Source organism: Poromitra crassiceps (genome assembly GCF_964638095.1).
Source record: "Poromitra crassiceps genome assembly, chromosome: 1".
Taxonomy (NCBI): Eukaryota; Metazoa; Chordata; class Actinopteri; order Beryciformes; family Melamphaidae; genus Poromitra; species Poromitra crassiceps.
The window spans coordinates 38055493-38078990 of NC_139623.1; the positions used below are offsets into that span (position 1 = coordinate 38055493).

Below are 23498 nucleotides of genomic sequence, written 5' to 3' on the forward strand. Positions count from 1 at the left end.
GGCTCACTTTCACAGGCTTGTGTTAGCTCGCGCTTGTCTCTCAGGTTCATTATGCTAGCATTAGCTAGTCTGCTGCTTGTCACGCTTGTTTTTCCTGTGGGTTTAGACAGGCTGTGTTAGCTTTGCCCTCCCGCTCGGGTTAGGCATTATTGCCGCTTATGCTTCTAGTGCACATGCGCTAGCCTACTGGGTTCGCTTGTAGCTTCTTCACGGATTAGCCAGTAAGCTCCTCTCACGCTAGCCATTAACTAGCCACTAGGCTTGGTGACTTTCTTCCCTGTTCATCAGGGTGCGGCTTGGAGGTTGCTATAGTTCACTTCAGAGTTGCTAAGCTTCCTTCGTTAGCTTCTTCCCCTCTTGCTTAGCTATGGATAGGGTTGAACAAGCTAGATGGTGTGCCGTATGCAAGCTACGTTGGCATCAGGCGATCAACATGCTAGGTGTGTGTTCTGCTTAGGGCACGAACACGCGGCACGGGTGCTTCTCGACCCTCGCACTTGCAGCCGCTGCGCTGTTTTTCGCAGGGCAGTGCTGCGTCACAGGGCCTCCCTCTTCCTCGATGAGGTGCCTCCGAGCGGTACGCCTCTGAGGAACTTGTCCGTCGAGTCTGACCAGGCCGCCATTTGCCATGTCCCTGCCCCCGGGGGCTTACAGGACCAAGCCCCTCAGCGAGAGCTGGACGAGCTGCCTCCACTGCGATGGGATAGATGAGCCCATGCTGGCCGAATTGGAACAAGGAGGATTCCAGTACGAGCCCCTCGAGATTTACGTTCGCCCTGCCGCAAACGAACCTTACCAGAAGCAGTTTAGGGGAATGATGGCCACGGCCGCAGCTAAGCTGGGCATTTCCTGGGTTGAGCCACCCCACCCCAGCTTCAGTGCTGCAGGGGCGCTTTTTCCAGAACCTACAGGCTCCCCACCCACCGCACTACATGCCCCTCTGGACGGCGAGGACCGGCTGGGCTACACAAGGATTCCCCCTCTGGAGGAGGTGGTGGCGGCCCACCTGTCCCCCATCTCCAGCAAGCCTACCCTCCCGTCCAAGGCGTGCCAGATGACGGCCAAATTGGCCGAAAAATCCTACCTGGCAGTGGGCCAATCGGCCGCTGTAGCCAACAACTTGGCCATGACCTCCAGGAAGGTCATGGCCTTCTCCGTTGTTATGCACTGCCATCTCTGGCTCAATCTGACCCAGCTGGCAGAGCTCGATAAAAGGAAGCTGCTTGGGGACAGGATCTCTCCCTTGGGCCTCTTCGGGCCCTCAGTGGAGAACATGACCAAGCAGCTGGAAAGGCAATGGCAGGACTCCGCCGTGGTCTGGTCCCTTTTGCCGTGACAGCAACGAGGTGACGGCCGCCGGGCGGCTGGAGCGGAGGGATCTTGGAGTGGAGGGATCTTGGATAGATCAGCGGAGCCATCCTGGACCCCGCAGCTGGTTGCGCTGCAGCAGCGGCAGCAGTGGTTTGTAGCTTCAAGGACAAGCCCACTGTCGTCAGTGCCCAGTGCCCGACTTCGGTTGGGAGCTCTTCTAGGGTCCCAGTCCCTTCACTGGGGCGCCCCCTACAGCCGCAGGGTGCCTGGCAAGGGGGTCAGCTCACCTTGGTCCATGGTCACGGCCTGGCCTCAGTTTGTAGCATCCAGGACAAGCCCACCGTCGACAGCGCCCAGGGCCCGTCGTCAGTCGGGAGCTCTCCTAGGAACCTCCATAACTGGCCTTCAGGATGCCCCCAGCCGGCGGGAATCGCCTGGCAGCATGACAGCCCTCCAGTGTGCGCGCCTACGGGCCAACATCGGGTTGGAGCCATCAAGGGGATTTTTTCCGGCCTTCAGGGTGCTCCATGTCGGTGCAGGTCGCCAAATGGTGTTACGAGCCCACCGTCATTGGCGTCCAACGCCGGACCTCTGCCCCGAGCTCGGAAGAGGCCCTTTTCCCGCAGTCCCCCCGACCAGCGAAAGCCGCACGGCGGGAGTGCTGCCCTGCCTTAGTTCGCCCCAGAGGTTGCATAAGGGACTTTCCCCCGGCATGCCCTGTATCTGCGGAATGGGCCATGCGGCAGGTGGGCGCAGCTCCTCACACCCTGCTCCCCCATATTCTCCCCCCGTCAGGGCATCGGTTCAGGCCCGGATCAGGCCCACCCTACATACTACCAGAGACTCGGATACCGGGCCGTTTTGCTACGAGAGACCATCGTTGTCGAACAGGCTCCACGCCTGGAGGCTTCTATGTTCTCCAACCCCATGGTTACTGCGCACCCTGCAGAAGGGTTACGCTCTCCAGTTTGCCAGACCCCCGCCCGCCTTCGACGGGGTTCCCGATTCAGCGGCGGACGGGAGGTCCAAGAGGAGGTCTCCATGCTAATCGCCAAGGGGGCGATACCCTCGGTCCCCAAGGCGGAGGAGCGCTCAGGTTCTATCACAGGTACTTCGATGTACCCAAGAAGGACGGTTCCATGCGGCCGATTCTGGACCTTCGGTGCCTCAACAAGACGCTGAGGAAATTCCCTTTTCGCATGCTTTCCCTCCCCCGCCTTTTCAATGCGATGAGGCCGGGGGACTACTTTACTTCCATGGATCTGAAGGATGCGTTCTTCCATGTCCCCGTAGTACATTGGTACAGGAAATACCTGAGGTTCTCCTTTCTGGGAAGAGCTCACAAGTTCTGCGTCCTGCCTTTCGGCATGTCCTCGACGACGCTCTCGTAGTGGCGGACTCGAGGGCCCGCCCCATGGAGCACACCATTGCGGTGACAGATCACCTGCAGACCCTGGGGTTTTTGGTGAACTGGCAGAAGAGCTGCCTCGTCCCAGCACAGGTTGCGACCTTCCTGGGGCTGGAGTTGGACTCTCGGGCCATGAGAGCCCCACCATGCAGGCAGCCAAAGCGATAAGCTTGGGGCGCTCCTGTCAGTGCATCAGTGCACAGTCATGTTGGGGCTTATGGCCTCAGCGGTGGACGTGCTCCCGCTGGGGAGGCTTCACATGCGCCCATTCCAAATATGGTTTCTGGTCATCGCCTGGACCCGGCAGAGACCGTCATTGCAGGGTGCCTCTGACGTGTCTGGCCCGGCAGGCTCTGGGCAAGTGGGCGGACCCCTGTTGGCTCTTGAGGGGGACTCAGATGGGCCCGGTCCCACTCAGGCTTGTCATTCGCACCGATGCCTCCCACTGGGGGTGGGGCGCAGTTTGCGGAGGCCTTTCAGCAAATGGCCGGTGGGGAGCTCAGGAGCTTCGCCACATAAACGTGCTAGAGCTGGAGGCGATTCGCCTAGCTCTACGCCACTTCCAGTGGCAGTGCCATGTTCTGATCCGTTCTGACAACACGGCAGCGATCCCACACCTGAACAGACGGCAGTGAACCAGTTAGCGGCGGGGATTCACCTGTGGGCGTATCCCCGCCTGTTCTCACTGTCGGCGATTCATGTGCCAGGCCGATTGAATTTCGGTGCCGACCTGCTGTTTGCACCGAAACCCCTGGCAGACGGAGTGGTGCCTCCACCCGCAGGTGGGGGAACAGATTTGGGCCAGGTTCGGCTGCGCCCGCGTCAATCTCTTCGCATCGCGGCACGTGAAGCATTGCCCATTTTGGTTCTCGGTCCAGGAGGACGAACCTCCCTTAGGCCATGACGCGCTGGTGCATGCCTGGCCCCAGGAGGGTCTCTATGCGTTCCCCCTGATTCGACAGGTGTTGGACAGGGTGAGGGAACAGCGTCTGCAGCTCATTCTGGTGGCCCCCTTTTGGCCCAAGCAGATCTGGTTTGCGGATCTAATCTCCCTGGCGCACGGACCGCCCTGGCTGCTGCCGTTACAGGCGGATCTCCTATCCCAAGCGGAGGGGGAGGTACTCCACCCCTTCCCCCCGCGGGTGGAAGCTGGCGGCCTGGTACCTGAACAGGACCGCTTGCTAGCCCAGGGCTTGCCTGAAAACATGGTCTGCACATAGGGCCACTTCTACCTGCTCTCAGGACATGTACAAGTTTACGATGCGGGCCAGTCCCTGCAGTCCCTCAAGGTGTACGTGGCTGCGATTTCCGCTTGCCACATGGGAATTGAAGGCAGACCCGTGGGAAGCCTCATTTTAATCTTGCGCTTCATGAAAGGGGTGCCGGTTGCGCCCGCCCTCGCGGTGCGTCTTTCCCAAATGGGACCTGGTAACGGTGTTGGAAGGACTCTCGGGTCACCCGTTTGAGCCCTTGGACTCTGAAATTCCTGTCTTTCCTGTTGTCAGGAAAAAGGGTCAGTGACCTGATTGACCTCTCGGTGCAACAGTCCTGCATGGTATTCGCTGATGACAGGCACAGGGTTACGTTGCGACCTAACCCCGCGTACCAGCCTAAAAATATCAATGCCAGCTTTAGGTCTATGGTCTAAGGTCATATGGTCAGCTTTCTGTCCCCCGCCGTTCAGTTCGGACGAGGAGCGACGTTTGTATGTGCTGTGTCCTGTGAGGGCGCTCTCGGCCTAGGTGGCGAGGACGCGCTCATTACGCACTACAAACCAGTTGTTGGTCTGTTTCTGGCAAAGAGCCCAGGGTGGGTAAGACACCCCCGGAGGGTGTCAAGGCCCACTCTACGCAAGGTGTCGTGACTTTTTGGGCGCTATTGCGTGGTGCATCAGTGGAGGACATGTGCACTGCGGCCTCATGGTCCTCTCATCACACATTCGTTAGGTACTACAGTCTTGACGTGTCCGGCTCGCTCTTTGCGCATGCGGTCCTGTCAACTGCTAGGCGGTAGTGCCGTTGTCACTCCTATACCACATGGTAGGGCATGGGCGGTTCGCCATGCGTCCGTTGTTAACCTATGCCTCTCAGGGTCGCTCTGAGGAGTGCTCCCTGCAGCAAGGATGGTTGAAAGTTGGCACTAGAGTGAGCGCTCGAGGTTCGAAATGAAGTAAAACATTAGGGTTCTGCTACAACCCAGGTTTTACGAGTGAGAATGAGAGCTCTCACTACCCAGCCTTGCTGCGTCGATGCGTCGAAATTAGGGATGCAGCGGTATGAGTTTTTGATGTTATGATAACCTTGGACAAAAATACCACGGTTTCACGGTATCGCGGTATTGCGGATTGTGTTTTTACAATAGCCAAAATATTCCCATACAGCCGACGTCGTCTTTTTAGATGGGGGAAAGTTCAGGGGGGTCCTTGCGGCTCCTCTCTACTGTGCTCTAGTCTAGGTAGTAGTGATGCGCGGGTCAGGGTTTTTTAAGGCCCACCCCAACCCAACCCGTCATTGGAGCCAGCCCGCCCCGCCCAGCCCGTTAAAATATCTGAAAATTCCGAACCCAGCCCAACCCAGCAGCCCGCAACGGCCAATTTAATGTAATATGTCTCCGGACTCAGGAGGAGCACAGCGGAGCTTCCAAGGTGTGCAAAGTAGCTAATAACTCTGTCTCTCTCCCCCCTCTCTCTCTCACACACACACAGACACTCACATGCTGCCTGCGCGACAACAGTTGTAGCCTACTGCTCTGGATGAGTTGCGCTGCTGCTTTCATGTCGGTCTTTCTTCAATTAATCCATGGTCTTCAGCGCGACCGACTACGCTTCCCCAAAGTGCGGATGGCGTGACCGCAGTGTTTCAAATGGAGGTAGCAGGTATAGAGGTAGGCACTAGGCAGGCTACAGAAACAGTTCTTATTCTTCCCCATTTATTTTAATTACCTCATGCACTCTCAATTGGCCATGTTGCAGTAGTAGTGCAGCAGGTGCGCACACGGCTTGCAGATACGGCTAGACTCGCTGTCTGATTTCTTTTAATTACCTCATGCGCACTCAATTGTTCACAGCCTACTCACGTTGCAGTAAAGTTGACAAATAGATCACAGTCGAGTCCACAACAGAAAATCTGCGGTGGCATTATATGAACACTTCAAATAATAATTACAGCGAATAATCCTTCCAAAATGTTTGTTTTGAGACCACATAGGCTACCTCATTGAAGCATTTATTTACTCCATGTAAGCTATAGAGAGTGCAGCAGGAGTCTGTCTGATTGTGTGTACCTACGTGTGAGAGAGTTAACGTCTTTAAGGTTAATTACTCTGCGTCTTTCACTGCTCTAAATTATTTAATAATGTTGCTTTGTCACGTTCTGAGCCTGCCCCGCCCGCACCCGCGATATTTTCATAATTTGCCAACCCAGCCCGCCTGCGGGACCCGGCGGGTTCTGGGTGACCCGCGCATCACTACTAGATAGGCATGCAGCCAGGGGGAGGGGCCGCATAAGCTGCACTCTGCAAGCGACCTGGGCACTTTGTTTTGGGGAAACAGCTGATACCGTGGGGATGGTATGACGCCAAATCTTAGTGGTTTTGATACCGTGACGTTTTCAAACCGCGGTATACCTTCAAACGGTATACCGCTGCATCCTTAGTCGAAATGCGCAGTGGGCTGGATGAGTTGGAGTGAGTTGCATGAGAATTGGGCGGATGTGACGCAATCACGGGGATTGGTAAGTGGGTGGCCACACCATTCTCATGTATACCATGCTGCCGCCTACTGGTGGATGGGTGGTTTTACAAAAGGTCATTTTTGGAGAAAAATTAGTTCATCCAGTGGCACTGCTATGGCAGCGATATGGCACTAGAGTGAGAGCTCTCGTTCTCACTCGTAAAACCTGGGTTGTAGCACAACCCTAACGTTTTCAAGCTACCAACTCATTAGTAAGCACTATGGTGACCAACAAAGACCAGGTTAGGGTTAGGGTTAGGGTTAGGTCAACTCATTAGTAAGCACTAATGAGCACGGGGGGGGGGGGGGGGGGGGGGGGGGGATAGGCAGATGCTTCTCACATCATATGGGTTATAAAAATAAAAAATAAATCACATACAGGTATTATGTTTACCATCTGAAAACATTAGTTCTGCATGTGCTGTTCCTACTTGGTGCTTGTACAAACTGTATGATAGTGCTGTCATCGTTAGGTGAAGGGAAAAAATGCAAATTGAACTTGCTTGATTAACCAATACTGTGTGGAGGGCCACATACAGTGTAGTATATTTTGAGAGACAAGCCAAGGACCACTTAAAATCTGTCCGCGGGCCGCAATTGGCCCCAGGGCCGGACTTTGGACATGCCTGCACTATGGTGACCAACGAAGACAAGGTTAGGGTTAGGGTTAGGGTTAGGTCAACTCATTAGTAAGCACTATGGTGACCAACAAAGACCAGGTTAGGGTTAGGGTTAGGTCAACTCATTAGTAAGCACTATGGTGACCAACAAAGACCAGGTTAGGGTTAGGTCAACTCATTAGTAAGCACTATGGTGACCAACAAAGACCAGGTTAAGGTTAGGGTTAGGTCAACTCATTAGTAAGCACTATGGTGACCAACAAAGACCAGGTTAGGGTTAGGGTTAGGTCAACTCATTAGTAAGCACTATGGTGACCAACAAAGACCAGGTTAAGGTTAGGGTTAGGTCAACTCATTAGTAAGCAATATGGTGACCAACAAAGACCAGGTTAAGGTTAGGGTTAGGTCAACTCATTAGTAAGCACTATGGTGACCAACAAAGACCAGGTTAAGGTTAGGGTTAGGTCAACTCATTAGTAAGCACTAGGGGTGTCACAATATATCGTCCCACGAAATTTTGCGATAGTAAAACGTCACGATATGTATCGTTGAGATGAAATCTCATATCGCAAAAAAAAAAAAAAAAAAACTTTTTTTTTTTTTTTCAAAAAATAGACTAAGAAACGTCTTTGTTTGTTGAAGTTCAATGTGTGGAAAGTAGTTCAGTTGAACAAGTCTCTGAAGAGACACATGAGAAGTTATACAGGAGAGAAACCATTCAATTGAGTTTCTGGCAAAACTGTTTACTTGACAGGAAAAACTGAAGATGCATAAAAAATAGATTAAGAAAAGTCTTGTTGTTTGAGTTTGAAGAAAAACTGAAGATGCATAATGAGAATTTATACTGCTGAGAAACCTTTTAGTTCAAAGTAAATCTAAGTGACGGTGTAACTCATTCTATTTCAAGATAAGCCTTATCTCCAATCTCATGTTTTTTCTAGTTGTTATTGTAATAACAATTTCCCACAACAGCATGTTTTGTATTTGTGCATTTCAAATAAAATACTACTTTTCCAGTCATATATTGTCATTATTCAAGTTTAAAAAAATATTGTTAAAATCGTATCGTATCGTATCGTATCGTATCGTTATCGTGAACCCAGTATCGTGATACGTATCGTATCGTGAACTGAGTGTATCGTGACACCCCTAGTAAGCACTATGGTGACCAACAAAGACCAGGTTAAGGTTAGGGTTAGGTCAACTCATTAGTAAGCACTATGGTGACCAACAAAGACCAGGTTAAGGTTAGGGTTAGGTCAACTCATTAGTAAGCAATATGGTGACCAACAAAGACCAGGTTAAGGTTAGGGTTAGGTCAACTCATTAGTAAGCACTATGGTGACCAACAAAGACCAGGTTAAGGTTAGGGTTAGGTCAACTCATTAGTAAGCACTATGGTGACCAACAAAGACCAGGTTAAGGTTAGGGTTAGGTCAACTCATTAGTAAGCAATATGGTGACCAACAAAGACCAGGTTAAGGTTAGGGTTAGGTCAACTCATTAGTAAGCACTATGGTGACCAACAAAGACCAGGTTAAGGTTAGGGTTAGGTCAACTCATTAGTAAGCAATATGGTGACCAACAAAGACCAGGTTAAGGTTAGGGTTAGGTCAACTCATTAGTAAGCACTATGGTGACCAACAAAGACCAGGTTACTGAGTAAACCAATCCAATCCTACTGCCTGAAGGAGACCTTGTTGTTTATGAAGATGCTTTAACAATGTTTCTGGTGTTTGGAATACAAGATTTGGAATTATATTCCTATTTGTAGTATCTAAGTTGTTAAAAATGTCTGTTGAAATGTTTGTATATGTTTTAAAAGATTGTTACTTACTTGTCGATGGAAGTCAATTCCATTTTGCTCTAAATCTTCAGGAGAAAGAAAGAGATTAATATATTAAGATTTTATTCCATGGCTGATTAATAATGTTCCGTTCATAATCTGTACAATAATGTGTCAAAAGATGATACAAAGTCTTTCAGCATTCACACATAGTATACAGGATAATATGTGGGATATGATACAATGATTTGTCATACAATTTGCAAATACTGTATGTTAGAAAGGGGGACAATATCTCCATTCTCCATAGAGTTTGTTCTAGGCTTGTCATTTGGATTTTAACGATTCTGATTCCGATTCCGATTCTGCTTATCGAATCCTTGTCAATTACGATTCTTTGAGGGGCGGGGTCAAAACAGGTCACATGCTTATTTCACAGGGGACACATTTTGAAACCATTAAACAAGTCATATTCAGTCATATTCACATGATCATAACATTGCTTGTCATTTATGATTAACATTTTATGTAGCGATCCGTGTGCGCCACTTAATATTTTCGGGCGGGAACCCGGAAGTATGTTCTGCATGCAAAATTTGTTTAGGAATCAATAAGCAGAATCAAAATTTAAATTTAGATTCCTTTTAGAATCAGAATTTTGGAAATTGGAACCGGTTCTCGATGCCCAACCCTAGTTTGTAATACTGTTCAGTAACATAGCGGACTAGTTTATATACTCTATTTTAGTTTAGTTAAGATTACGTTAAAATGTTCAATTTTATTGTTTTATTATCACTATTTATACTGTTGGTAGAACTGTAAAATAAAATACACAAAGCATACATCAATGACAGCTCTTGTCAGAGAGCAAGAGGGACAGAGATGATACAGTAGTAGAGGAGTGTAGGGAGGAGGGCAGTTCAAAGGTGTGCCAGGTAAGCTTGCATTATTTGAATGTCAAATGGGGCCTATGGGAGTCTATGGGAGGCAGCGAGCCGCTGGACATGTACAATGGAAACAGACTCATCCTTCAACCCCACTCCCCCACCCGCTCCACAGCCAAACTTCCAGTATGGAAATTTAAGCCATGCAAATCAGCTCATAGCCTGAGTAGTCTCTCACACGCACACGCACACGCACGCACGCACGCGCACACACACACACACACACACACACACACACACACACACACACACACACACACACACACACACACACACACACACACACACACACACACACACACACACACACACACACACACACACACACACAAACACATTGATGCACACAGACACACAGAAAAGTACATAAAAAGTAGTGGTCTCTAATGATACCATTATAATTTACATCTTTAATTCATAATTCTTTCACTTTTGAATGGTAAGCTCGAAAAGAAATATACAAACTTAAACGTCAAAATAAAATGACAGGGAAAAATTACACTTAATTGTAATCTTAAGCTTTTACTGAAACACTTGTTTGCATAGGGATCTTCCCTTTGTACTAGCCTTCACTGTCTCCACTGACCCATACAACAGCCCATTCAGGGTCAAATAACAGCATTGTATTTGCAAAAGTAGCTAATTACATGTAAGATACCAACAACATAGAAGATAGAGAGGATGGTATTGAAATGTGATGAAAAAATGTCTCACAGAGTTACTGTTGTATGGTTTTATGTTACACTGTAGTAATGTGATTACAGTGTGTCGGAATCAGGAACAGAGAATGAAAAAACCGATACAAAACCAGGCTCGATATTGACTGGATGCCAAAAATACGTTATTCACTTCTCTCACACAAGCTCTGTCTAAATAAAAGTTCCACATTTGCCGCCGCTTGTTCCTGGTTTGGTGGCTGGTTTGTGTCTTCAGCCCCGGGCAGCCAGCTCTCTGCAAACAGCCTCAGGTACATCCTGGTACACCGACCAACCGACACAATAAACACACACTACTCCCCATGAAATAACATGTGCATGGGAGAAATGCTGCTTTTGTTTAGTTATATACTTTAAGACGAGATCAGTTGGCCATTATGTGGACCAATACAAAGAGTAATGTGTTGCTTAAAACAAGTTATCTCAAGTGAAGTTGGAAGTAATTATTCTGAAAAGTTGTCCTTTAATTACCCTGGCAAGTTATTTATTCTAACTGGCTCTGTGGTAATAGACAGTGATTAAAGTATTTGACAAGCATATGTTAAACATTTAGAACAAGTCAGAGCACAGGGAAGGTTCTGGAACAAAGAAAGCTTCTTAGCATGTCAAACTGACACACGCATACACCCAGACCCAAAGTTCAACAAATACCCTTACAGCTGAATGAATGAGCAAAAGCATTGTGAATCACATTACTAGACAATCCAGGAAACGTCATCTCATTTTCTGATTATTGCAGAGATCATTTCCACATTAAAAGGGGCAAATACCTGCCTCAACTACTATGCATGTTTAACCGGATGAAAAATGTCTCCAATTACCAGTAACCAAGATGATAGATCTGGTGTACACCATGGGAATTAAGAGAAGGACAAATCAAACAAAACAAAGAGTAAAACAAAACAACACAGCGTAACTGCACAGCTTTGTTTCCTGACTCGACATGGCCAGATGATTTGGAGGTGAAGAAAGAGAATCTTACCTGCCTGTTCAGCCGAAGCCTCCGACTGCCCTACTGTGTCTGCACTCATCTTAATATCTGTAATGATAAATATAGCTGATTTTCCTAAAGGATTGTAACTTCACCAGGGCAATGAAGCACTCAGGTCACCCAGTAAAATGATCTTGAGTTTATTCTAATGTGGTGCCCGCACACCCCCACCCCCACCCCCTGTCCCCCACCGCCACCACCACCACCACCACCACACAAACACGCACATGTGATTCCTGGTTATACTATTCATAAGAAAGGAATATATGCCCATACAGCATTGACAAGTCATCCCCCAGTCCTCACCCTATCTCTCAAAGTCAAAACCATGCCAAATCAAATCACATAAATGGTTAATATTGCTCAGATGAAGCAAATTTATATGACGTTACATACTGCACACATAGACAATAAATTCTAGTTGAGCAGCATGTATGGAGCAAAGCAATGACTCACCCAAGTTAAGCAGTGTCTGGTGCTTGACCTTCTGTCTCCTTGATTATTCAAAAGGGTGCTAGAAGTATTGGGATGAAAACTTTGGAAATCCACAGCTGCTCATCTGCATTTTCCTAAGTGGAGGAACGTTCACCTCTCCAGTATACCCCACGCAGCCTGAGAGGCTGATTTGCATAAGTCTCTGTGCGTCCTATCCAGCTTCACATGTTTTTGCATAAAACAACAATGGGGTTACTGCATGCGAATTTAGAGAGCATGCATCTGTGTGTGTGTTTGTGTGTGTGTGTGTGTGTGTGTGTGTGTGTGTGTGTGTGTTTGTTTGTTCAAGAGGTTGAATAGATATAGGTTACACCAAAATATAGCTCATCTTCACAGTATACCTTGGATAACAAGAAGTTTATGGATTTACAGAGGAATCCCTTTCTATGAAGGTCATGTCTATAATGCATTATGAGCACATTCACAAGACATTATAATGCATTAAGGCTTTATAAAACTCTTTATAAATATTTATAATCATGCATGGTAACTTATAACCAAGTCTATAAAGTATTATAGGTGGTGGACATAATGTATTATACTGTAATCAACAAAATATTTTATAAAGCCTTATGAATTATGTCTTAGGAATGTGTTCATAATGCATATAGACATGACCTTCATAGAAAGTGTCAACAAATACCTTTCTATATTGTATGTTACATGTAGAGAGCATGGTTCAGTTTGTATTAGTGAGCATTAAAGGTGAATGCATGAATTCCAGCAGAATTAAATTGAAATACAATTATTTTCAATGGGTAGCTCCAGGGTGGGAATTTCGTCATTTTAGGGGCAAGGCCATCTGGCCTTTGGTGTCACAATTTATTTTGGGGCACAAGGCCACATGCCAGGGCACAAAGACAATAGGGCAGGCTACATTAAACTGAGACCACTGACGCTTTTAAAGCAACTGACAGCAGTAGGCTGGTAGCAGTGCACTGCCAAGGTGGCCTTTAGGATCTCAGGGCCAGGGCTGGCCTGCCCTATATGCGAACTAAGCGGCTGCCTAGAGCCCCGGGAGTTGCCAGGGGCCCCCTAAATTTTTAAATAAACATAGGCTATAATATTATAGGCTGTGTGTGGTAGTTAAAACATAGGTTGACGTTTATTTATGTTTGTAGTTTAAACAAAAACATAAATAATGTAGGCTACATACAGTACAACACAAAAGGCTGTTATTTACCTTTTGTCGCCACCTGGTGAGTAAATATATATGTAACTAAAACCATTCAAATTGACAACCGGTCCTGCCATGGCCTCCGTTGCCTTCATGTAATTCCCACCCTGGGTAGCTTCATTTGTAGCACTAAAAATTAATTGAAATCAGGAAGTTTTTGTTACATCCATTGTAGTCAGATTTCTATTAATCTACAATTTAGATTTACAATCTGAGAGGAGGCGGCTCAGGTCCATCAGCCAAAATCGGACTTTTCATGACACTTGCAGTCAGGGGCGGACTGGGATCATAATTCAGGCCGGGCATTAGATACCAAGCAGGCCAGGCACGTGCACACATAGACATGAAAGGGGGCTTGAGCCCCTGCCTTTTTTTCAGTCTGTAAAAAGTGCCCTTTTTTTATTTTTTTTATTTTTTATTATAATACATTTTTCATTTTCATTCCAACAACACATGAACAAAACAAACAGCTCAGACACATGAAAAAATAAAATAAAAAGTGCCCTTTCCTGACCATGAATGCATTTCTAATGATGCTTTGTATGGAAATTGCCCTTTCCATGCCATCACTGAAGGCAGCATTCAAAGAGAAATGCCTTTTCCGAGCTCTCTTGGCCTTGAATGCACCATTTGTAATAGGCCTCTGCATGGAGGAGTGTTTTTCTAAACTGCCCCTGAAGGCAACCCAAAAACGCACGTGGCCCGTCCCCACTCCAGCAGTGCGCACTCCACTCAGCCAGAGCAACCATGCAGACGGACAGCAGCAGCACAGGCGCACACAGTCTGAGAGATATATCAGTCAGTCAACGTGAATCAGGTATGTATGTTTGTCAAAGTCTCATCCTAAAATGAGATATTCCTCTAAATCTGGTTAAAATCGGAATATTTAAAATGAGTTATACCCCTAAATAGAGGGTATGCATGTGATGTCACAGAGGCAGAAGTCACTGTGGAGTCACGCCCACTGAGTCACAGCAAGACTGAGCTTGAATGCAGTAATCAGCCTAGATAAGTGACACCTGCTGCTCAGGGAGGAATTTGACACTCGTTTTGACACTCATTCCCGATTGAGGGGGCGTGTTCCAGTGGGTGTGCTCTATTGTATCTCTATCTCTATCTATCTCTATTGTATCTCTATTGGCCTTCAAATTGCCTCAAATTTCCCTCACATGTAGTGCCCTTTTATGAATTTGAGCCCCTGCCCCTCTAATGTTCTCTGCACGTCCCTGCCCTGAATAAAGTAATAAAACCACTAGTAAACCAGTAGGCGGCGCCTGGCCTGCTGTTCAGTGAGTGGCCTGACTGCGGGCACAAAAAAAATAAAAAAATAATTTGCAGGCCAGGCCAGGCCAGGCCACCGGGCATTTGCCCGACGTGCCCGATTATGCAGTCCGCCCCTGCTTGCAGTTCATCTGTGAGTTATGGTGGACACTGAAACCTCTTGAATCATCTCCAACAAAATGCTGAACCTGTGGCTCACAGGTCGTTGGACAGAACAGTGTTACAGCGTGCTGGCTGCTTTAGCAGGTGTACATCGGCATTGTTGAAACTGCGTGGCATCTCGCTAGTAATCAGTTACATCCTGTTCTTTTATGTTGCCATCTGTGGTGTTCATTGACCTTTATCACAGCAGCCATTTTGTGTCTAAAAGGCAGGGTAAACACAGGTGCAATCAAAACATTAATGAGGGTTTCCAACTTCCATCCATGTAGGTGTTCCACTGCTGGGGTTTGCACCCTTTGAAGCACTTCCCGACGTCGTGCTCATCAAAGAAGGGATCCGAGGGGGGGCCAGAAGAAGGCTGTCTCTGATCTCAGAGTGTTTCTCACTAAAATCGTGAACATCAAATCTGGCATAAAAATCATTAAAACTCTGAGCCAACTGAACATCAGAATTAAATTCATCCAACTGAATGTTACTCCTGTCACCCCCCTTGACCCCAGTGATTATTTTCATGCTGTCCCAAGCAGATCCTAAACAATTCTTTTGGCGCTAGGACTCTATTTTCTCTTTATATTTATTTTTACCGGCCCAGATCTCATGTTCAATCTCCTTCTGCAGGCAACGCATGTCTAAAAGGCGTCACCCACGGTTAATAATGTTTGAGCCATTATGCAGACTACGAGCAAGTCACCCACAGTTAATAATGTTTGAGCCATTATGTAGACTACCAGCAAGTCACCCACAGTTAATAATGTTTGAGCCATTATACAGACTACCAGCAAGTCACCCACAGTTAATAATGTTTGAGCCCTTTATGTAGACTACCAGCAAGTCACCAACTAATAATACATTTTGAGCCCTTTATGTAGACTACCAGCAAGTCACCAACAGTTAATAATGTTTGAGCCCTTTATGTAGACTACCAGCAAGTCACCAACAGTTAATAATGTTTGAGCCATTATGCAGACTACCAGAAAGTCACCAACAGTTAATAATGTTTGAGCCATTATGTAGACTACCAGAAAGTCACCAACAGTTAATAATGTTTGAGCCATTATGTAGACTACCAGCAAGTCACCCACAGTTAATAATGTTTGAGCCATTACGTAGACTACCAGCAAGTCACCCACAGTTAATAATGTTTGAGCCATTATGTAGACTACCAGCAAGTCACCCACAGTTAATAATGTTTGAGCCATTATACAGACTACCAGCAAGTCACCCACAGTTAATAATGTTTGAGCCCTTTATGTAGACTACCAGCAAGTCACCAACTAATAATACATTTTGAGCCCTTTATGTAGACTACCAGCAAGTCACCAACAGTTAATAATGTTTGAGCCCTTTATGTAGACTACCAGCAAGTCACCAACAGTTAATAATGTTTGAGCCATTATGCAGACTACCAGAAAGTCACCAACAGTTAATAATGTTTGAGCCATTATGTAGACTACCAGAAAGTCACCAACAGTTAATAATGTTTGAGCCATTATGTAGACTACCAGCAAGTCACCCACAGTTAATAATGTTTGAGCCATTACGTAGACTACCAGCAAGTCACCCACAGTTAATAATGTTTGAGCCATTATGTAGACTACCAGCAAGTCACCCACAGTTAATAATGTTTGAGCCCTTTATGTAGACTACCAGCAAGTCACCCACAGTTAATAATGTTTGAGCCCTTTATGTAGACTACCAGCAAGTCACCAACAGTTAATAATGTTTGAGCCCTTTATGTAGACTACCAGTAAGTCACCAACAGTTAATAATGTTTGAGCCCTTTATGTAGACTACCAGCAAGTCACCAACAGTTAATAATGTTTGAGCCATTATGCAGACTACCAGAAAGTCACCAACAGTTAATAATGTTTGAGCCATTATGTAGACAACTAGCAAATCACTTTACTTTACTTTACTTTACTTTATTGGTATTTAGCAGACGCCTTTATCCAAAGCGACTTACATCATGATCATATACAGCACACAATAACATGAATAGATCAAATAGAAAAACAGTAGTAAAAATATGAGAAGCCAATATAAAAGGGGAGATTAAAGGTGAGAACAGTTAAAGGAGCAATCATATAAGAAACAGAAAATTCAATTACAAACACATGGAAAGCAGGCAGAGGGAAGGGAGGGAATTCAGGAAGAGTCAATATAAAGTCTGAAGAGGTGAGTTTTAAGTTTCCTGCGGAAAATGGGGAGTGATGCAGCAGTCCTGATGTCCGGGGGAAGTTCATTCCACCATTTTGGGGCCAGGTAGGAGAAAAGTCTCGACCGAGAGCGGCTTCTGAGCCCACGTAGCAGGGGAGGGGCGAGACGTCCTGCACTAGTGGAGGGGCGGAGTGGGCGGTGAGAGGTTTGAAAAGTGACCATAGACTGTAAGTATGAGGGGGCTGTTTGGTGAACGGCCTTGAAAGCTAGTGCCAGAGTTTTGAATTTGATGCGTGCTAGGATGGGAAGCCAATGAAGCTCTCGGAAAAGGGGGGTGACATGGGAAAATCTAGGTAAATTGTAGACCAGACGGGCTGCTGTGTTCTGAATGAGCTGAAGAGGAAGTATTTCAGAGGCAGGGAGGCCTGCCAAAAGGACGTTGCAGTAGTCGATGCATGACAGTACCAGTGCCTGTACGAGAATTTGTGTAGCTTCTCTGGTGAGAAATGGGCGGATCTTGCGAATATTGAAGAGGGAGAACCGGCAGGAGCGTGCTGTTGCGGCAATGTAGGCAGAGAAGGTGAGTTGGTGGTCAAGGATCACTCCCAGGTTTTTAGCTGTTTGAGATGGAGTTACGGTGTGGTTGTCAATGGATATGGAGAGGTCAGTCAGGGGGGATTCTTTGGCAGGGAGGAAGATGATCTCGGTTTTTCCAGGGTTGAGTTTGAGGTGGTGATCCGCCATCCAGACACCAACGTCTTTCAGGCAGGCAGAGATCCGTGACCCAATTGAAGTATCAGAGGGGGGGAAGGAAAGGTAAAGCTGTGTGTCGTCGGCATAGGAGTGATAGGAAAAACCGTGAGATGAAATGACGTGACCAAGTGAACCCATGTAGAGGAGGAACAGGAAAGGACCTAGAACAGAACCTTGAGGAACACCAGTGGAAAGGGTGCAAGGAGTAGAAAGGGAGCCTCTCCAAGAAACCCTGTAGGAGCGATCGGAAAGATAGGAGGAGAACCAGGAGAGTGCAGACCCAGTGACACCCAAGTCGGAAAGGGTGGAAAGAAGGATTTGGTGGTTAACAGTGTCGAAAGCAGCAGATAGATCCAGGAGTATGAGAACAGAGGAAAGGGATGAAGCCATGGCGGAGTGAAGTGCCTCAGTGACAGCGAGAAGAGCAGTTTCGGTTGAGTGAGCGGGTTTGAAACCAGATTGGAGAGGGTCAGACAGATTGTGATGGGAGAGATAAGTGGAAAGTTGACTGGAGACGGCACGTTCGATGGTTTTGGAGAGGAAAGAGAGGAGAGAGACAGGACGGTAGTTGTGGATGGCAGTAGGGTCGAGGGATGGTTTTTTAAGTAGAGGTTTTACAATGGCAGTCTTTAAGATGGTTGGGAATCGACCAGAGGAAAGAGAGGAGTTAATGAATGTGGTGAGGAATGGGGATAGGTCAGGGGAGATGGACTGTAGGAGGGCGGAAGGGATCGGGTCCAGGGGGCAGGAGGTGGCGCGGTTGGAAGTGATGAGTTGAAGTACATCTTCAGGGGAAAGGGGGGAGAAGGTGGACAGACCGGGAGTAGGGGGTGGATGAACTGGATTGGAGATAGGAGAGATGAGTGAGGGGAAGGAGGAACTGATGTCGTAAACCTTCTTGGTGAAGTGAGATAGAAAGTCATCGGCAGAAATGGCAGAGGGAGGGGGAGGGGGCGGGGGGTTAAGGAGGGAAGAGAAGGTGGAGAATAGTTTGCTGGGGTTGGAGGCGGAGGATTGGATTAAAGAAGTGAAAAAGGAGGTTTTTGAAGTAGAAACAGCAGAGGTGAAATTGGAGAGGATATGTTGATAAGTTGTGAGATCGTGGGGGTTGAGAGACTTTTTCCAAGTTCTTTCTGCAGTACGAAGTTCTGAGCGGTGGGTGCGGAGAGGTTCAGTGAGCCATGGAGCGGGGGGAGAGGGCCGGGCAGGTTTAGTGATGAGTGGACAGAGTGAATCAAGGGCAGAGGAGAGAGAGGATAGGAGGGTGTTGGAGGCATCATCCGTGGATAGGAGAGAGAATTGAGCAGGAGAGGGAAGGAGAGAGAGGGCAGCAGAGGAGAGGGACGTAGGTGGGAGAGTCTGAAGGTTGGGACGGGTGGTAATAGAATGAGTCGGAGATGGATGGACGGTGGGAAGGGAGATAGGGAGGGAGAACGTAATGAAGTAGTGATCTGATACAGGGAGGGGGGTAACAGAGAGGGTGGAGGTACGGCAGGAGCGGGTGAAAATGAGATAGAGCAGGTTTCCAGCATTGTGAGTGGGGGGAGAAGGAGAGAGGGAGAGGTCAAAGGATGCAAAGAAGTTAATGAAGGAGGGAGAATGCAGAGTTGCATTCTCTCACAGTTTCACCCACAGTTTCACCGACAGTTAATAATGTTTGAGCCCTTTATGTAGACTACCAGCAAGTCACCAACAGTTAATAATGTTTGAGCCATTATGCAGACTACCAGAAAGTCACCAACAGTTAATAATGTTTGAGCCCTTTATGTAGACTACCGGCAAGTCACCAACAGTTAATAATGTTTGAGCCCTTTATGTAGACTACCAGCAAGTCACCAACAGTTAATAATGTTTGAGCCATTATGCAGACTACCAGAAAGTCACCAACAGTTAATAATGTTTGAGCCCTTTATGTAGACTACCAGCAAGTCACCAACAGTTAATAATGTTTGAGCCCTTTATGTAGACTACCAGCAAGTCACCAACAGTTAATAATGTTTGAGCCATTATGTAGACTACCAGCAAGTCACCAACAGTTAATCATGTTTGAGCCATTATGCAGACTACCAGAAAGTCACCAACAGTTAATAATGTTTGAGCCATTATGTAGACAACTAGCAAGTCACCCACAGTTAATAATGTTTGAGCCATTATGCAGACTACCAGCAAGTCACCCACAGTTAATAATGTTTGAGCCATTATGCAGACTACCAGAAAGTCACCAACAGTTAATAATGTTTGAGCCATTATGTAGACTACCAGCAAGTCACCCACAGTTAATAATGTTTAAGCCATTATGCAGACTACCAGAAAGTCACCAACAGTTAATAATGTTTGAGCCATTATGTAGACAACTAGCAAGTCACCCACAGTTAATAATGTTTGAGCCCTTTATGCAGACTACCAGCAAGTCACCAACAGTTAATAATGTTTGAGCCATTATGCAGACTACCAGAAAGTCACCAACAGTTAATAATGTTTGAGCCATTATGTAGACTACCAGCAAGTCACCCACAGTTAATAATGTTTAAGCCATTATGCAGACTACCAGAAAGTCACCAACAGTTAATAATGTTTGAGCCATTATGTAGACAACTAGCAAGTCACCCACAGTTAATAATGTTTAAGCCATTATGCAGACTACCAGAAAGTCACCAACAGTTAATAATGTTTGAGCCATTATGTAGACAACTAGCAAGTCACCCACAGTTAATCATGTTTGAGCCCTTTATGCAGACTACCAGCAAGTCACCAACAGTTAATAATGTTTGAGCCATTATGCAGACTACCAGCAAGTCACCTACAGTTAATAATGTTTGAGCCATTATGTAGACTACCAGCAAGTCACCCACAGTTAATAATGTTTGAGCCATTATGCAGACTACCAGCAAGTCACCCACAGTTAATAATGTTTGAGCCATTATGTAGACTACCAGCAAGTTACCCACAGTTAATAATGTTTGAGCCCTTTATGTAGACTACCAGCAAGTCACCCACAGTTAATAATGTTTGAGCCCTTTATGTAGACTACCAGCAAGTCACCAACAGTTAATAATGTTTGAGCCCTTTATGTAGACTACCAGCAAGTCACCAACAGTTAATACTGTTTGAGCCCTTTATGTAGACTACCAGCAAGTCACCAACAGTTAATAATGTTTGAGCCATTATGCAGACTACCAGAAAGTCACCAACAGTTAATAATGTTTGAGCCATTATGTAGACAACTAGCAAGTCACCCACAGTTAATAATGTTTGAGCCCTTTATGTAGACTACCAGCAAGTCACCAACAGTTAATAATGTTTGAGCCATTATGCAGACTACCAGAAAGTCACCAACAGTTAATAATGTTTGAGCCCTTTATGTAGACTACCAGCAAGTCACCAACAGTTAATACTGTTTGAACCCTTTATGTAGACTACCAGCAAGTCACCAACAGTTAATAATGTTTGAGCCATTATGCAGACTACCAGAAAGTCACCAACAGTTAATAATGTTTGAGCCCTTTATGTAGACTACCAGCAAGTCACCAACAGTTAATAATGTTTGAGCCCTTTATGTAGACTACCAGCAAGTCACCAACAGTTAATAATGTTTGAGCCATTATGCAGACTACCAGAAAGTCACCAACAGTTAATAATGTTTGAGCCATTATGCAGACTACCAGAAAGTCACCCACAGTTAATAATGTTTGAGCCATTATGCAGACTACCAGAAAGTCACCAACAGTTAATAATGTTTGAGCCATTATGTAGACAACTAGCAAGTCACCCACAGTTAATAATGTTTGAGCCATTATGCAGACTACCAGAAAGTCACCAACAGTTAATAATGTTTGAGCCATTATGTAGACTACCAGCAAGTCACCCACAGTTAATAATGTTTGAGCCACTATGCAGACTACCAGAAAGTCACCAACAGTTAATAATGTTTGAGCCATTATGTAGACAACTAGCAAGTCACCCACAGTTAATAATGTTTGAGCCCTTTATGCAGACTACCAGAAAGTCACCAACAGTTAATAATGTTTGAGCCATTATGTAGACTACCAGCAAGTCACCCACAGTTAATAATGTTTGAGCCATTATGCAGACTACCAGAAAGTCACCAACAGTTAATAATGTTTGAGCCATTATGTAGACAACTAGCAAGTCACCCACAGTTAATAATGTTTGAGCCATTATGTAGACTACCAGCAAGTCACCAACAGTTAATAATGTTTGAGCCATTATGCAGACTACCAGAAAGTCACCAACAGTTAATAATGTTTGAGCCATTATGTAGACAACTAGCAAGTCACCCACAGTTAATAATGTTTGAGCCCTTTATGCAGACTACCAGAAAGTCACCAACAGTTAATAATGTTTGAGCCATTATGCAGACTACCAGCAAGTCACCCACAGTTAATAATGTTTGAGCCATTATGTAGACTACCAACAAGTCACCCACAGTTAATAATGTTTGAGCCATTATGTAGACTACCAGCAAGTGACGCATGGTTAATAATGTTTGAGCCATTATGCAGACTACCAGCAAGTCCCCTGACAGTTAATAATGTTTGAGCCATTATGCAGACTACCAGCAAGTCCCCTGACAGTTAATAATGTTTGAGCCATTATGTAGACTACCAGCAAGTCACCCACAGTTAATAATGTTTGAGCCATTATGTAGACTACCAGCAAGTCACCCACAGTTAATAATGTTTGAGCCATTATGCAGACTACCAGCAAGTCCCCTGACGGTTAATAATGTTTGAGCCATTATGTAGACTACCAGCAAGTCACCCACAGTTAATAATGTTTGAGCCCTTATGTAGACTACCAGCAAGTCACCCACAGTTAATAATGTTTGAGCCATTATGTAGACTACCAGCAAGTCACCCACAGTTAATAATGTTTGAGCCATTATGTAGACTACCAGCAAGTCACCCACAGTTAATAATGTTTAAGCCATTATGCAGACTACCAGCAAGTCACCCACAGTTAATAATGTTTGAGCCATTATGTAGACTACCAGCAAGTCACCCACAGTTAATAATGTTTGAGCCCTTTATGCAGACTACCAGCAAGTCCCCTGACGGTTAATAATGTTTGAGCCATTATGCAGACTACCAGCAAGTCACCCACAGTTAATAATGTTTGAGCCCTTATGTAGACTACCAGCAAGTCACCCAGTTAATAATGTTTGAGCCATTATGCAGACTACCAGCAAGTCCCCTGACGGTTAATAATGTTTGAGCCATTATGTAGACTACCAGCAAGTCACCCACAGTTAATAATGTTTGAGCCATTATGTAGACTACCAGCAAGTCACCCACAGTTAATAATGTTTGAGCCCTTTATGCAGACTACCAGCAAGTCCCCTGATGGTTAATAATGTTTGAGCCATTATGCAGACTACCAGCAAGTCACCCACAGCAAGTCACCCACAGTTAATAATGTTTGAGCCCTTATGTAGACTACCAGCAAGTCACCCACAGTTAATAATGTTTGAGCCATTATGTAGACTACCAGCAAGTCACCCACAGTTAATAATGTTTGAGCCATTATGCAGACTACCAGCAAGTCCCCTGACGGTTAATAATGTTTGAGCCATTATGTAGACTACCAGCAAGTCACCCACAGTTAATAATGTTTGAGCCATTATGTAGACTACCAGCAAGTCACCCACAGTTAATAATGTTTGAGCCCTTTATGCAGACTACCAGCAAGTCCCCTGACGGTTAATAATGTTTGAGCCATTATGCAGACTACCAGCAAGTCACCCACAGCAAGTCACCCACAGTTAATAATGTTTGAGCCCTTATGTAGACTACCAGCAAGTCACCCAGTTAATAATGTTTGAGCCATTATGCAGACTACCAGCAAGTCCCCTGACGGTTAATAATGTTTTAGCCATTATGTAGACTACCAGCAAGTCACCCACAGTTAATAATGTTTGAGCCATTATGTAGACTACCAGCAAGTCAC

The 23498-nt window shown here is 45.9% G+C and overlaps 1 protein-coding gene across 1 annotated transcript in view; it reads right to left on the reverse strand.

Annotated features, from left to right (window-relative positions):
* pou2f3 (POU class 2 homeobox 3) overlaps window positions 1–12096 on the reverse strand; it is a 46390-nt gene extending 34294 nt beyond the window's left edge. The window contains exons 1-3 of the mRNA XM_083636470.1: window positions 11963–12096; window positions 11498–11554; window positions 8907–8941 (exon numbers count right to left, since the gene is read on the reverse strand). Of these exons, the coding sequence (XP_083492596.1) occupies window positions 8907–8941; window positions 11498–11546 (84 nt within the window). The 5' untranslated portion in view covers window positions 11547–11554; window positions 11963–12096. The remainder of the gene's footprint in view (window positions 1–8906; window positions 8942–11497; window positions 11555–11962) is intronic.
* Window positions 12097–23498: the final 11402 nt, after the last annotated feature.